At 36.2% G+C, this 14,369-nt stretch overlaps 1 protein-coding gene across 3 annotated transcripts; it reads right to left on the reverse strand.

Moving 5' to 3' along the window:
- Positions 1-898: 898 nt before the first annotated feature.
- Positions 899-10,877, reverse strand: LOC118062071 (lysine-specific histone demethylase 1 homolog 3). 3 transcript variants are annotated; one of them, XR_004689701.2, is made up of 11 exons: positions 10,723-10,877; positions 8,418-10,493; positions 7,498-7,639; positions 5,036-7,348; positions 4,784-4,877; positions 4,181-4,629; positions 2,998-3,714; positions 2,773-2,847; positions 2,246-2,342; positions 1,278-1,314; positions 899-1,200 (listed from the first exon to the last, which is right to left on the reverse strand). XR_004689701.2 is itself a non-coding variant. In XM_035075753.2 (10 exons), the coding sequence occupies exons 2-9, from the start codon at positions 10,379-10,381 to the stop codon at positions 2,277-2,279; spliced, it is 5,820 nt and encodes a 1,939-aa protein (XP_034931644.1). In that variant the 5' UTR covers positions 10,382-10,493; positions 10,723-10,877; the 3' UTR covers positions 1,611-2,099; positions 2,246-2,276. The 3 variants fall into 3 exon arrangements, 2 of the variants coding, with proteins under 2 accessions (XP_034931644.1, XP_034931643.1); XM_035075753.2 differs by lacking the exons at positions 899-1,200; positions 1,278-1,314 and adding an exon at positions 1,611-2,099; XM_035075752.2 differs by lacking the exons at positions 899-1,200; positions 1,278-1,314 and having other exon boundaries at positions 1,611-2,342.
- Positions 10,878-14,369: the final 3,492 nt, after the last annotated feature.

Raw genomic sequence — 14,369 nt, forward strand, 5'->3', positions numbered from 1 at the left:
TAGGTGGCTGTAAATTCAAATTAATAAGAAAAATATTTGTTTTTTTTTTCTATTCAAATAAAAATTATTTCTAATAAAAACATATTCTCAAACTTGTTCTTGAAAAACAAAGATAAGGAGTTAGAATTAGTAAGTATATGTATTTTTTTTTATTTCGATTCAAAATTAGAAATAATTTTTTGATTCAAGGCAAAGTATTTCTAACCAAATTTACTTGCAAAAAATCAAACCAAACATGTCCCTAATTGACAGGTTGTTCCTTTGATTTTATTATGAATGGAAGGGGCTTCGGCGTATCGGCTTGCTTTCTTGGAGGTCACCAGGTGAAATTTGAATCAAAGTAGACAACGCCCATGTCCTTGCTGCAAGACAAGAAACAAAAACAACATCCAGCCAACTGAGAATAGAATCATGTAACCCACATAACCCATAATCCAACCATCCAGGACATTATATGAACAAGCAGACCTCGTTGGAAACTCCTATGTAAAATGTCATTCTCATAATTTATGGTTGTTTGACAAACAAATCGAAACCATGTCGAGGACAGAATACAGATAACATAACAAAGGCATTTGACACAGATGAGAGTATGTAAGAATTTTTTATCATATCAAAACGACTTGTCAATGTATTATGAAAGTGTAATACAATACATCTACAGAAGGATAACACCCGTTGACGTAAAGGCAGTTAAGATAAATCATAATTCAGTCAGAAGTGTGCAAAAAAATGACAACACAAGCAGTGGCCAGGCACCACTTAAAATGTGTTTTATTTAAGCTGAAACTTGCCAGGTCGTTTCAGGTCCAAAAAGGAACCACAAGATGGTCACCGTCAAGTTATTATGCATTAGTAAAGCAGTGCTCCGGAGGAGAAAAATCCTGGAGACCTGTCGTGCAAAAAAGGCCCTCTTCTTTCCATAAAGAGATCAAAATGAAACAAAACAAATGTCAGCACATTACAGAATGTATTTACTGAATGAGCACTCCAATGTCATCAAAGAACTTTTGTTCTCTCCCTAATTCTAAAAGAGATCGGTGACATGATGGGAGACAATCAAAGCTAAAAAGCAATGTTACGTTCCATCAACTAACCAGGGGCAGAGTTTTCTTCATTACTGCCAGAACAAACAACTCACTTTCTGGACATTAACCACATCTTCAGTAGTTCCATGCCACTGATATTTAGCACACAAGGCTGCCATGTTGCAGTACATCCAGTTACTATAAGTTCATTAAGAGAAATTGAATGACTTGTATATGAAACGGGCATACCTCGCATTGGCAAGACAACCACAATATGTTTCCCAACCTGGCAGCAACAGAAAATGTGAGCAGTAAGATAATAGCCAAAAGACAAGCAAGGATTAACTAGAGTCACTACTTTGAAAAAAGATGAACTCCACAGACGCTAAGTCAGCCAATTATTACAAAGACCTCTCACCATTTTGATTTTCAAATGCCATGCGTACACATCGCTGAGCTGGGATTTAAGGTAATGAAAGTAAACTCCATGCACATTGATGCTACGTCAATGCACATCAACAAATGCAAACACACACACAGAGAGCAAATAGACAAAGCATAGCCTAGAAAGGCTGCCATAAATGCAGAACATGTTCCTTGTATTAAAATTTCAGAGAAAAGAAAAATTAGTAACATTTTACTTGAAAAATCAGAGAAGCACTTTAGCACTTCTCGGAGTAAGAGAGAAATATTCTGTATGTTTGTCAATTGTCAAGACTGAAACAATCCTAGACTGTACACATAGCAAACAAGAAAATGTCAGGACTAAGTAGTGGCTCCTCTGTGCCAATCCCTGAATTAAAAAGAAGTCAGGCATCAATTCTCAATGCCTCAGAATCATTGTTGACGTGACGAACCAATTGCAAGGTGACGAACCAATTGCAAGGAGCAATTTGACTCAAAATATGCTGATGCTCGTGATCCTTGTAATCAGAGCTACAGCAATTGCCACGCTCCTTTGGTCCTCCGAGCTGCACTCCAGTAGAATCTGAAGACATTTGCGAGAATACTTGGATATCGAACAATCTTCACTGGGGCCCTCCTGATTTCAACAGGAAAACTGTCCCCTTTCTGCATCATTAACAGCATATTGGCACTCCAAAATTAAAGCATCTATGCAGGTGCCGAGCCACAAACTCCATGGCTAACATCTTATACTGTGAACTCGTGAAGGAACATAAATGAATGGACTTTCTGTAAATGTCACAGAAGCATACTTGAAAACAGGCAAGTCAATTCTGGGGACTGTCAAGGTTCAACAGCTGGCTTCATTGCCATGTGGTTCTCAATCAATTTATCCACAAAGGCACGGATCTGCATATTAAAAGCATCCAAAGATTATTAAGTTTCAGAGAGGATGAAAATGGAAAATAACATCGAGATCATAGAATGAAAAAACATACTCATGGAAAGATATTACCCACAAGAAAAGTTTTTTCTAAGAGGTAATAACATAAAAGAACAATAAAAAGAAGTTCTGCTTCATGCTCATGAAAAGATGGGTGATGAAGGATGGATAGGTAACTGATGCAAAATTTCCAAGTAAATTGGGCAGTATATGATGTATAAATGATAATTAGGAACTATACTATTGCTGCCAAACCAAAAAACAAGTTCCGGTGTATTAAAAGCTTGGCAAAGGAATGTTTCTTGAGCAAGCAAGGAATCTTCTCAGAAGGAATGGAAATATCTACATTGAAGGAGGGAAGACTTGATGTCAATACTAAGCTATTGGGGTACACACCTTATTCTTGCGCTTGGAATCAAGAAACTCAGAAACAGCCATGGCTTTTTCTGCATCTGTAGCCTTCTCCATGACCTGATGACAAATAGTATATATGTAAGACAGTGACAGAACAGATAGTTGCAACATCCTGGATAACCAAATCGTACATATTTATAGCCCAAGAGCAATTAATTAGAAACAAAATATAGAATAAAGGAGGAGCTGGAGGAAAAATGTGCAAACCTTGGTTGAAATTTTCTTCATTATTGATTTGTACCCCTCCTTGTCAATTTTCCTTGCCTTGTAAACAGGCATGAGCAATGATGAAACAAACTCAACAACAGCCTGTTTAATACGATCAGCACCTCGAGAATGATGTTTTGATGGCTCCTTGTTTACAGTGACCTGTGAGATGGAGCTCTCATTTGCTCTTCCATCATGCTTCCAGGTCAGTGGTCTAGAACTTGTGTTTGAATCCTCTTCATCTTTTATATGCATGGCCCGATTGAAAAAATCTGAATCAGCTGCTGCTGCTTGACATTGCCATCTCTCAATGGCATGATAGCCCTTTATGCCTGCACTACCAGCAGTATCCACCCATGCTTTTGTAAAAAGGCTACTGTCCACCGCTGCACTTTCTCCAGACTGCTCTCTAAAACTCATATGTGAAGCAATCTCATTTGAATGGCTCCGCTGAGATAGATTATCACCCGACATTCTTGAACTATCAAAGTTAGCACAGGCAGCAGAGAAATCAACAGACCAGTCCCTAACCCTGCAATTTCTTGAGTCAGTTTCTGATATACAGTCTTGTTTTCCCAGAACACCACCAGACCACTTTCTTCTGAGATCATATTCATCCATCTGTGCATATTGTTCCCGTCTAGCGAATTTGTGAAATGAGGGTATCTTAGGCAGCTGCACCAATGTGCTAAACTTGGCTTCTGATGATGCATATGCCTGCAATGTGCTACTGCTATTTAATTTATTCATAAAGGTAATCACAACTGGATGAGAAAAGAAAGCAGCCTTAAAGTAAAAGGAAAGAGCTAGTCTAGGTACAATCAAGATGAAAAACTAGTGGTATCCTTGCACACATGTTCGTCATTTTTTACAGTGGATTACACGCTATTAACATGCACCAAATTACCATCCATATATCAGAGGAAGGGGTAAAAGAAAAGAAAAAACCAAAATGCAGTAGCATTTTTCTTCCACCAACCCACAAAATCATGTAAAAAGATTTTCGAAACCTCAAGCTAAGATCCACACAAGGTTTGTTTTGCTAAAAACAGTAACCAGGCAGTGGATGTTCGTATATATTTCCAAGTAGACAAAGAATTGATTTACAAAATTTCATGGGAATGAGGAAACTTTAGAAGAGAATTGCACTTCATGCAATGAATAGGGTACAAAAGAAACAAACCTGGGCAGCTGCATGGGCAGCAGCACAAGCTGCCTCCTCTGCAGCTAAGGCAGCCCGTTCTTCTTCAGAGATGGCAATTGCGTTACCCTCCTCTACCTCAGTACCCAGTCTGCTTGAGCATTTCAGAGTTTCTGGCTTGCTCTTTGCTTTTTCCATGTTAGAGTTTGATGGAAAGGGGCCTCTAATCAATGTAGAAACCTGCAGATTGCCACTATTCTCCAAAGCACCATGATGAGTGTGCAAAGGTGGCTTTCCTGAGGTTGAATTGTTGAAAGATTTCCTCTTTGAAGACTCCAATGCAGTTGCATGCCTTGATAACTTTACCCCACCATTTGAAGCTTTTTCCCTGCGGAAGACTTCAAGCCACACACTAACCAGCTGACTTGCTATGGCACGTATATCACGGCTTGTGTGCACACACACTTTTTCTTTCACTGTTTTCCCTATGCCTGTTCAAACAAATTAAATTTCAACAATTAAAAATGGTTTAATACTTTGAATCCACGACTTCTGATGTCTGATCACATCAAACATCTCTCCAAGTTAACGCTTTGTATTCAATGAGTAGACATGCTCAAGTTGCATGTAGATCAGAAAATATACCTGACAAACGCACAGCAAGTAAATCAGTTGAAACTAGCACAAGAAGACGAACACAGTGACGCAAGAGTTGAGTCCCATCCTTCCCCATTGAGTCCTGCAATAAATCGAATAGATCCATATGGTTAGGATTTTTTGGTCTGCATATGATCATCATTAAATGACACTAGCAGCTTGAGAATTTTGAAATAATTTGTAAAGCCCCAGTGGTCTAGATTCCTAACAGGGTGGGATGATGTGAGATAAAAAACGTACCAGAATCCATGAGTTGAGCATAGCGAGCCCTTTCCTGGTCCCAGCAAAGGACTTCAAAGTTCCAACAGGAAGATTCAACAACTTTTTGGCCAGATGCAAACGTCCTGCGATGGTTTTTGCACTGAAGAACATGTCTTGTAGCAAAGCTTCCCTGGTTAAAAGCCTGGCCCGATCTAGAGAATTCTTATACAATACATTGGACAGCTCAACTGCCTCAAGTCTCTTTGTTATGTCTCTAACTTCATCGCGTTCAACCTCTGAGTGTCTCTGTGCCCCCTCCATTGCCTCTACTTCTGTTGTAAAATCAGTTCCCATACTCAATATGTCAATTATACGCACTGCCTCCCGGAGTCCACTCATCATAGCACCACCAACCGTGTCTGGATGCTCCTTGCAGGTGGCTTCACCCGCAAAAAATACACAGTTCTCAACAGGCCTGCCTAATATATCATAGTCTTCTCCAGATGATCCAATGGCAACATAGGAGTAAGCACCATAGCTGAAAGGATCCCTGCCCCAATCAGTCACCACCGATGCAACTGGATCAGGTACCAAAGCCTCCCCAAAAAGTTTACGAAGAACCATTAGTGCATGACTTACATGATCAGATGAGCTCATTCTTTGGCCATCAATAGCTGCCTTACCAGCCACTAGGGCTATAAGAACAGGAGCCCCAACAGTTTTCTTGACATTCCAGAACATAAAACAATGACCCCTCCGATCAGTTTCCTCAGCAGTCGCACCAAAGTAATCCATAGAATCATCCCAGAAAACATCTGGAAATTCAAGGACTACTTTATTAAGAACTCCAAAACCAAGTCGCTGAATGGAAGAACGTTTCCATTGCGGTAATGGAGGGGAAAACTTGATGGCTTCTGCTTTCAGGCACCCAAGAGGCACGGTAATCAGCACAGCATCTCCCAAAAACTCATTACCATTCGAGGTGCGGACTTTGACTTTGCTACAATGACTCACGCTTGCTCCAGCATCTTTGATGCCATATGAAATATCTGTGACTACATGGTTCAAGTGAATGGAGAGTCCTTCCCCAAGAGACTCGACAACATTACTGTAACCCCCTTTAATCATACAATGAGCTCCTCCAAATCCTCCATAAACATCATCTTGATTCCAGTAGGGAAGAGAAACTTCCTTGAGAGAAGCAGCACAGCCATACTCCAAATGAGCAAAATGCCAATCCATAACCCTCCTCTCAAGAGGACTCAGAATCTCCTCTTTAGAATTCTCAGGAGCTCCACCATCAACACTACAAGTTTTGGAATCATATAAAGCATCCACTGCATTTCCTGATTCAATTTCATCGAAAAAGGCTCCAGGGTGTGCCATGCGACGTGTCTTGAGGGCATAGCTTAAACCATCCTCCAGAGACATTTTCATAGCATGTTGCCCTTTCTGAGCAATAACCAAGACCATGTCATCAAGAAGGCTGTTGTACTCTGCTTCCAATTCTTCATCCAGATCTGTAGGAACCTTTTCTCCAGTCACAATATCATAAAGAGGACAGTCACTATTTAGCACAGTTAGCTCAAGGCCCAACTGAGCACAAATCAATGAGGAAGGGTCTGGTCTTCTTTCAGTAGTCACATCAGCCTCAACTCCAGTTATAATACTAGCCCCAAGATCTACAGGGACTGAAAGAGATGAGCGATCTGTATAAACACGACCACCTATTCTACTCCGAGCCTCGAGTATAGTGACAGAAAAACCCTGACGTTGCAAGTGACGTGCAGCAGTTAAGCCAGCAGGACCAGCTCCAATGACAATTATTTTCTTTCTGTCTTTGGAATCACACAGCAATTTATGACTTCCTCCCATTTCAGCACAAGAGTTAGATTTAACACTCTGCAAGCCATTCCTTAACTCTGGATTTATTACAGGGGCCGTCCTGCTATCCAACATTGTGCAAGATGGATCAGTGCTCAAAACATCCAAACTGGCCAGCCCATTAGATAACTTTGTATTGCTAACACTATTTTGGTTAATATCTTCAGCTGGCCATTCTTCACATTCCTTGACATTGGGTAAATCCAGTGTCATTGGAGTAACAAGCTTCCCACTTTTCAAAGCTTTCAATGCCAGGTCTTGGTTATCCATTGGAACTCTGTCCTTTGGCTTCAAGGAATTTTGAGAACTTTTAACCTGACCAAGGATAAAGGAGACCCCATCTTCTAAATCGGCTACTGAAGCTCCAGGATTTCCCTCGAAAGTTTTTTCTTCGACAAGTTTATAATTGTGATTGGCACTAGGTTCTGCACACTCTTTCTCAGAAGCAATTCCAGCATTTATATAGCCCTGTCAACATATTATGAGCATTTAGATGCCAGACATGATGTAACTGGAACCAAAATATTGGACTGTTTATTTATTTTTAATTTTTTTGATGAGGAGGCATCAGCTGTGAACGTGCATGAAAGAACAAGATCAAAAGTAACACAACTTACACTCTGATCAAGAAATTCATAGATTTGCCTTGTTAAAGAAGCACGGGGAGATTCATTCTGGGAAGGAGTCTCGGTGATGCCACAGTCTGCAAGAGGCAATATACGGCTAACGTCTTTGCTCCAAAGACCCAATATCCGATTCCTGCAATGCACCAAGGCAATCAAGTAAGCAATGGGAAAAAGGGCACAGTCCATAGTCTATTATGGTAACCATAATCCATCCCAAGAACATATTCTTTTGGGAGAACAAGAAAATAGGAGGACGACTAATTCTAGTCTCTGAACGGGAAGACTATAAAGAGCCAACATAGTAAGATACAATAACAACAGCATTGCTGCTCTTACAAGCTATGCTATAAAAAATGCAAACTGAAACGAGATCAACATTATATCTATTTCGTGGAAATAGGAGGCTAGCAATAGACAGCCTATAATCACAATATATTTCTTAACAGAAGCCACCTTCCAATGGATATATTCACTATCCATAAAATAATATATGGTCCTTCAAACATACTATTGTATAGAACAAGAAATAGCAACAAGTGAAAGATGGACAGATAGTTGGCTACTTGGATATCCCTGTGATTCCAACACATAAAAAGGCACAACAGACCAAGATTCCAAGATCTTTTGCTCTGGCTGGAATGATACTTGCCAGTTGATTCAGAAGAGGTGGTGGGTAGCTATTAGATGTGGATACAAAAACAACAGTATAAAGCATATATAGCAATATCCAATGCCACTAAACATAAAGAACCGTTGGTGTCAACTTGATAACACGACAAATAACAAAAGAAAACAGCTCTTCTGAACTGTAACAAGAAAAAAAAGGAGGGAAAAAGGTAAAAAGAAATTACCGGAACTGTACTGCGTGCAATGCACAGCCAGATTTTAAAAAAATAATAATAATAACTAACCTGCACTCCAAATATTCTTGAAGCCCACCTTTGCGCTTTAAGACCTCCTTAAACTTGATCTTTTCAACTGGACCTGCTACACGTGCTTTCAATCCAGCTGAAACTGCTGCGATCCCACAATTTTCAGCCTCGGCACTATTTGAAGAAGAATCAGACTTCTCTCTGGTTCTAAAAGATCGGTCACTTTCAACAAATTGGTCATTTTCCAGGAATTGTTGCTCATTTATCAAAGTCTCCCAATCAGCATCCCCTTCATAAGCCATGTCTCCAAGTCTACGCTTTTTGGGCTTCCGCATAGCACGATGTACAGCTGCTAAGTGACCATCTTTGATGTCAGAATCTGGCACTGATACAGCATCTTCTGGATAACTTTCATTTTCTTCTGGAGTTACAGATCGAGGAGATGGTCCATTGGCCTCTTCATTGATGGAAAGATAATCTAAGGAGTTCCCATTGTGGTTCATGCACAAAGAAAATGTACATTTGTGGACTTCTCTGGATGTTACAGTAATAGGTGATAACCTAACATCAGATATTTCCACATTTTCCTTTTTTGGAACTGAAGCAAGATCCTGCAGATCATTTTGACTATTAGGGCTAGAGGAGGCTGAGACTTCTCTTCCGCCCGAAGATATTGAAATTTGAGGTTCTGCATTTGAAATGCATGCAGCTGAAACACCCTTAGATTGTTGTTCTAATGTGTTCCTGGTGCTTACTTTACCCACAGAACAAAGCTTTAACCCATTCTTTAAAGTTTGAGCTTCCAAGCCATCATTATTGCCTGAAGCGGAATGACTTTCATTCCAAATTCTATATGAACTACAAGGTTTCCCCATAGGTTCCCCTTTAAAATCTGAGATGCATGGGTCCTGCGTTTCTTCATCTTCAATCGCCCCATGTTGAGATCCCAATGCTGGAGATGCGGGTGCAGCAACCTCAGCAGTAACTTCTGAAGATTTACCATGTCTCTTGTCATTGGATTTCATACTTTCATCCTTGCTCACAGAGAGCCCTTTGATTCTATCAGAGTTTTCTTCTATACAATAGGTAGTTTCACCAAACCCATTATCAAGCCTCTGGTTTTTTGTATTCAAAATTTGTCTAGAGGTAGAATCTAACAAACTCAAATTGGCAACTATATGAGAACTGTCTCCAGCTTCCAGATCTTTGCAGACCACATTTGAGACAGGAGTGGATCTGAATGTACTTAAATCCACATCCTTGGAACCCCCACAACCAACTCCAGATCCAGGGCTTAATCTGGCCTCCAAACACTGAACCCTATTAATTTGCTTTGAACTCGAATTTGCACAAGACTTCCTCAGCAAATCCGATTGCTTCTTCTGATAAAAAACTGATATTGAATCTTCCAACTTATCCAAAGACTGACTTGAACTCTCGCCAGGCAACAAACTTTCCTCTTCTTGGTTCTCTAACATAGCACCCTGAGATCCCAAACCCTCCAAATCATCATCAACCGCAGCATCACCCCGAGTTCTCACTCTCTTCCAACCACTCTCCACTTTACTCGCTCTCTCCTTATGCTTGTTTTGTACTTTTTTCTCCACATTTCCATCCAATAACTCATCACCTTCATTTTGAATGGCACTTACAGATCCCGAACCCTTCTTAGGAGCTTTCAACTTCTTCTTAAAACTCGCAAGTGTATCATCCATTCCTCCCAAATCCTCATCTTCAGTCGCCAATTTATCTTCCCTAACTTCAATCTTCTCCAAAACCACCTTAACCTTTTTAGAGTTTCTAGGTCTCTTCAACCTGAACAAAGACCCAATAGGCTCATTATCATCTGAATCGATACCAACCTCAATTTGCTTCCCCAACAATTTCTTCTGCTCCTCCATTCCTTTGTTAACCCTAGGTTTCAACAAATTCTTTGACAAACCCTTCTGTGACCCTAACTTAGCTTCCAAATCCTTATAATTCGACAAATCATCACTTTCCATTTCTCTATTATAAAAAAATCAAACCTCATTTTCCCCTCAATTAACAAACTAATGCCATCACTAACCAACCAAAACAACACAAAATAACAATCCAGGCACAACCTATCAAAACCTAAATATATAAAAAACAAAAAAAAAACAACAAATTAGAAACAGAATCATCTCTTTCTAATGCAAGTAATTATCCATAGCTTTGCTTTAGTTTAAGCAAAGAATCTAACGATATTAACAGGAAAAAAAAGTGAAGGATTCTGAAGCGAGTGAATAGACAGTGCTGCGTGTGGAGAGAGGGAAAAAAAATAAAGAGAGGAGCAGGGAGAGAGGGGAGAAGGGAATCAGACCTGAGAGAGTAATGGAGCTTTGACATGGAAAGGGAGGTAGCGGTCATGGATGTCGAGGGAGAGTGAGAGGAGTCCGTTAGCGTTTAATTTTTTTTATTTTAATTTGATTTTTGTTTTCTGGAATCAGAAGGCTTGAAGCGTAGGAGACTTTTTTTTTTTTTCTAGTTTTAAAGGTATTAAAAAAAAAACTGAAACTTTTTTTTTAATTATTTTAATGTATTAATATAAAAAAATTAAAATATATTTTAAAAATAAATATTACACAAAATCAAACAGCTCTAAATACTTAATATATTGTGCTGTTATATTAAAGTTAAGGGAAATAATATAATAATGTCTTGGTTTTTTTGTTTTATTTATTTATTTATTTTAGAGCCAAGACTATTGTCTTTTTTTCCTACTGATTGTGTTGTCTTTAAAAAAAAATTCCTAGCATTTTTTTTAATTTCCCTGGTATTCGAAGCTTTTTTTATCCTTTTTCTTTTACTCGTAAATAAATATCATTAGTCTTTCACTTTAACACTATAAAAAATGAAAGGGAATCGATGCTTTGCTTCAGCATAAATTTATAACAATCCAGGCATAATTTAAATTTTTTATTTGATGATGAAAAATGTTTTTAAATTAATCTGTAAATTAATTAGAATTAATATATTTATAAACGATATTATTCAAAACTCACTCCAAATACAATTGAAATATAATTTCAAGCAAGTAATACATAGATGTATGGCGGAATATTCATGCCTAAAAAATCATAGTTCAATTAATTTAATTATAAAAAGTTTAAAGCATGCATGCATGCATGGAGTACTTGTTATAACGTGTCCCAAACTTCATAATTTATCAATCACGTATCATCAACTAATTATAATTTTTCATGATAAAAAAAATTATAACTTATCAATTATTATATTTATTCTTCCACATAATAAATGAAATCAGCTTACTTGATCTAGTTGTGTTTATGATATAAGTCATGGGTTTTTTTATTTATTTAAAACATGCTAATAACATTTTAATATTCATATTTTATGTTAAAATAAAGAAATTACCTCGGCTCCAGCACGCGCCATCAATCTATTAACTTAACAAACACCACGTATCCATATTTATTTTTCTATGTAATAAATAAGACGACGACATCTTATTGAGAGCGTTGATTCCATGGGCCATGGGCCCAAATATAAAGGATAGTTCTTTGGATTTGGATTCGATATACCATCCGATTCAGGTAGTGCTTAACTCATAACCACCTCAGCCCATTCATTGTCGCAATGGCCACGATGAGGACCACCCGGTCCAACACGTCCAAGCGCATGACCGACCCCCAGAGCAACCTAGAGCTCGAACCTTTAAGCTCTTACCACGCAGACGGCATGTGGTTTGTATCGAGTTCCTCGTCAGTGGTTAATAATCTGTAAACTAGTTCAAGATGAACGACACCACGCTTCGGTGATATGTCTTACCTCACCTGGATACCTGTCTCGGGCGACAGACAACCTCATTGGGACACTTTCTTTTGACGGTATTCACGAAAAATATTGTTTATTTTTATATTTTAAAAAAATTATTTTTTTTAATATTTTCATATTATTTTAATTATTTTAATGTTATGATATCAAAAATAATATTTAAAAAATAAAAAAAATAATATTTTAAATAAAAAATATTTTAAAAAATAATTGCAACTATATTTTATATTTTTAAAGAGTGGTGACGTAGATACACGAACTTTCTCATAGCTTGGACTTTGGATCAAGGCATCAAATTTCAAAGCTTATGAAGTTTATCTATGTTGTTGTGTCTGTTTTTTTGCTTAAAATGCAAATGTAACAATGTTTGGTAACAAAAAAAAACATAAGTTATTATTTATGGGTCTCACCAAATTACGCGTTTGAAATGCTTGGAAAAAGAAAGTAGGTCCTACCTGCTTTTTGCGGCTGCACTGTTCAATGAACAATGCAGCATCCCTTCACACTCGCATTGTTCACTAAAGTGAAAAGTGTTTTTTTTAATCATTTTTTTTTAAAAAAAATCAGTTAACATTTTTTTTTAAAAAAATTGTAATTTTTATTTTTTAAAAAAAAAATAGTTTGAGGTGAATTAAATTTATTCGTACTGTAATCTCAATTTTATTCCTGATAATATTTTACATAATTTTATTGCATGCTCAAAAAATCATGAAAACTGTAGTTCTTGTTGAATGAATTATGTATGCAATAGAATTGTAGATAGTTTAATGGAACAATAAATTTTTTTTTATATAAATTATAATTTATTTCACGATATAATAGCAATAGTTAAATCTACAATATTTAAATTAAAAATATTAATATATATATTTTTTAAAATTATTTTATAACCTTAATTTTAAAAGCATTGTTAACCAAACATATTAAACTACTTTTTGTTCAAGCCTCAATTTCTACCACAGTTTTAACCAAACATCTATTTTTTCAAACTAATTTCAACTAAAAATATTTTTTATAAAATAATTATTTTTAAAACCATAATTATAATATTTATCGTAATATCAAACACATTTTTTTCGATAGCTTAGCTTAGCCGGCATGGCAATTCTGTAGAATACATGCGGAACAGAAAAAAAATGGAATATGCGTGAGAATGTATAGCATATTATATATACATATATACATATATACATATTATATATACATATTTCAAGATTGTTTTGTTTTTCATTTTATTTACATTTTTGAATTATTTCAATCAATAAACAACAAATAAATATTAATTGATGAAGTGTTTTGAACTAATAAGAAGATAATTAAAATGGTTAGTATATTTACGTACATATTTTTATAATCAAATAGATCAAATAAGGTTTGAATCAAATGTTTTGATTTCATGGACGTTCGATGTTATTCATGTTTACACGCCACAAGAATGATATAAATATAAATAATTATATCAATTCAACACAATGTTTTAACTATATTATCGTTACAAAACATCATTACAAGAAACAGTATATTTATTTTATTTTTAAATTAACAAACTATTAAAATTAGATCATCATATGCATTGCTAAATTACAGTACAACGAACTATGAAATTTAGAAAGGAAAAAAAGGGTACAATTATGCAATTGTATACTTCAAATTAATTTGAGGTAGAATTTGATTGTGATATTAACACTGGATGAGATTTATTTTTTTTGTTACAACACTAGATGAGAATTTGAATATGTAGAAATATTATATGAGTTTTTTTTTCCGTGCTTTTTAAAATATTTTTTATTTGAAAAGATATCAAATTTATTTTTTATATATATTTTTAAATAATTTTAATATACTAATATAAAAATAATAATAAAATCTAAAATATATATTTTTAATTAAAAATAATTTAAAAAATCCACTATACCACATTATCAAACACTTAATATTCCACCCACCCGATAAACAATCACCATGCTAGCATAGCATATTAAGAAAAATAACTTTGGAGAAAAAACAAATAGAAAGTGATGCATCAATATTTATTGTTTTTATTTAGATGTGTCATTCAAAAAAATAATCAAATAAAATATAATAACCCATTATCTTTTAATTCATATAAGTGCTAAGTTGATTCATACGTAGGATTTAATATGGGCTCAATTAATCACTGAGCTCATACTT

This window comes from Populus alba, chromosome 5 (assembly GCF_005239225.2).
Source record: "Populus alba chromosome 5, ASM523922v2, whole genome shotgun sequence".
NCBI lineage: Eukaryota > Viridiplantae > Streptophyta > Magnoliopsida > Malpighiales > Salicaceae > Populus > Populus alba.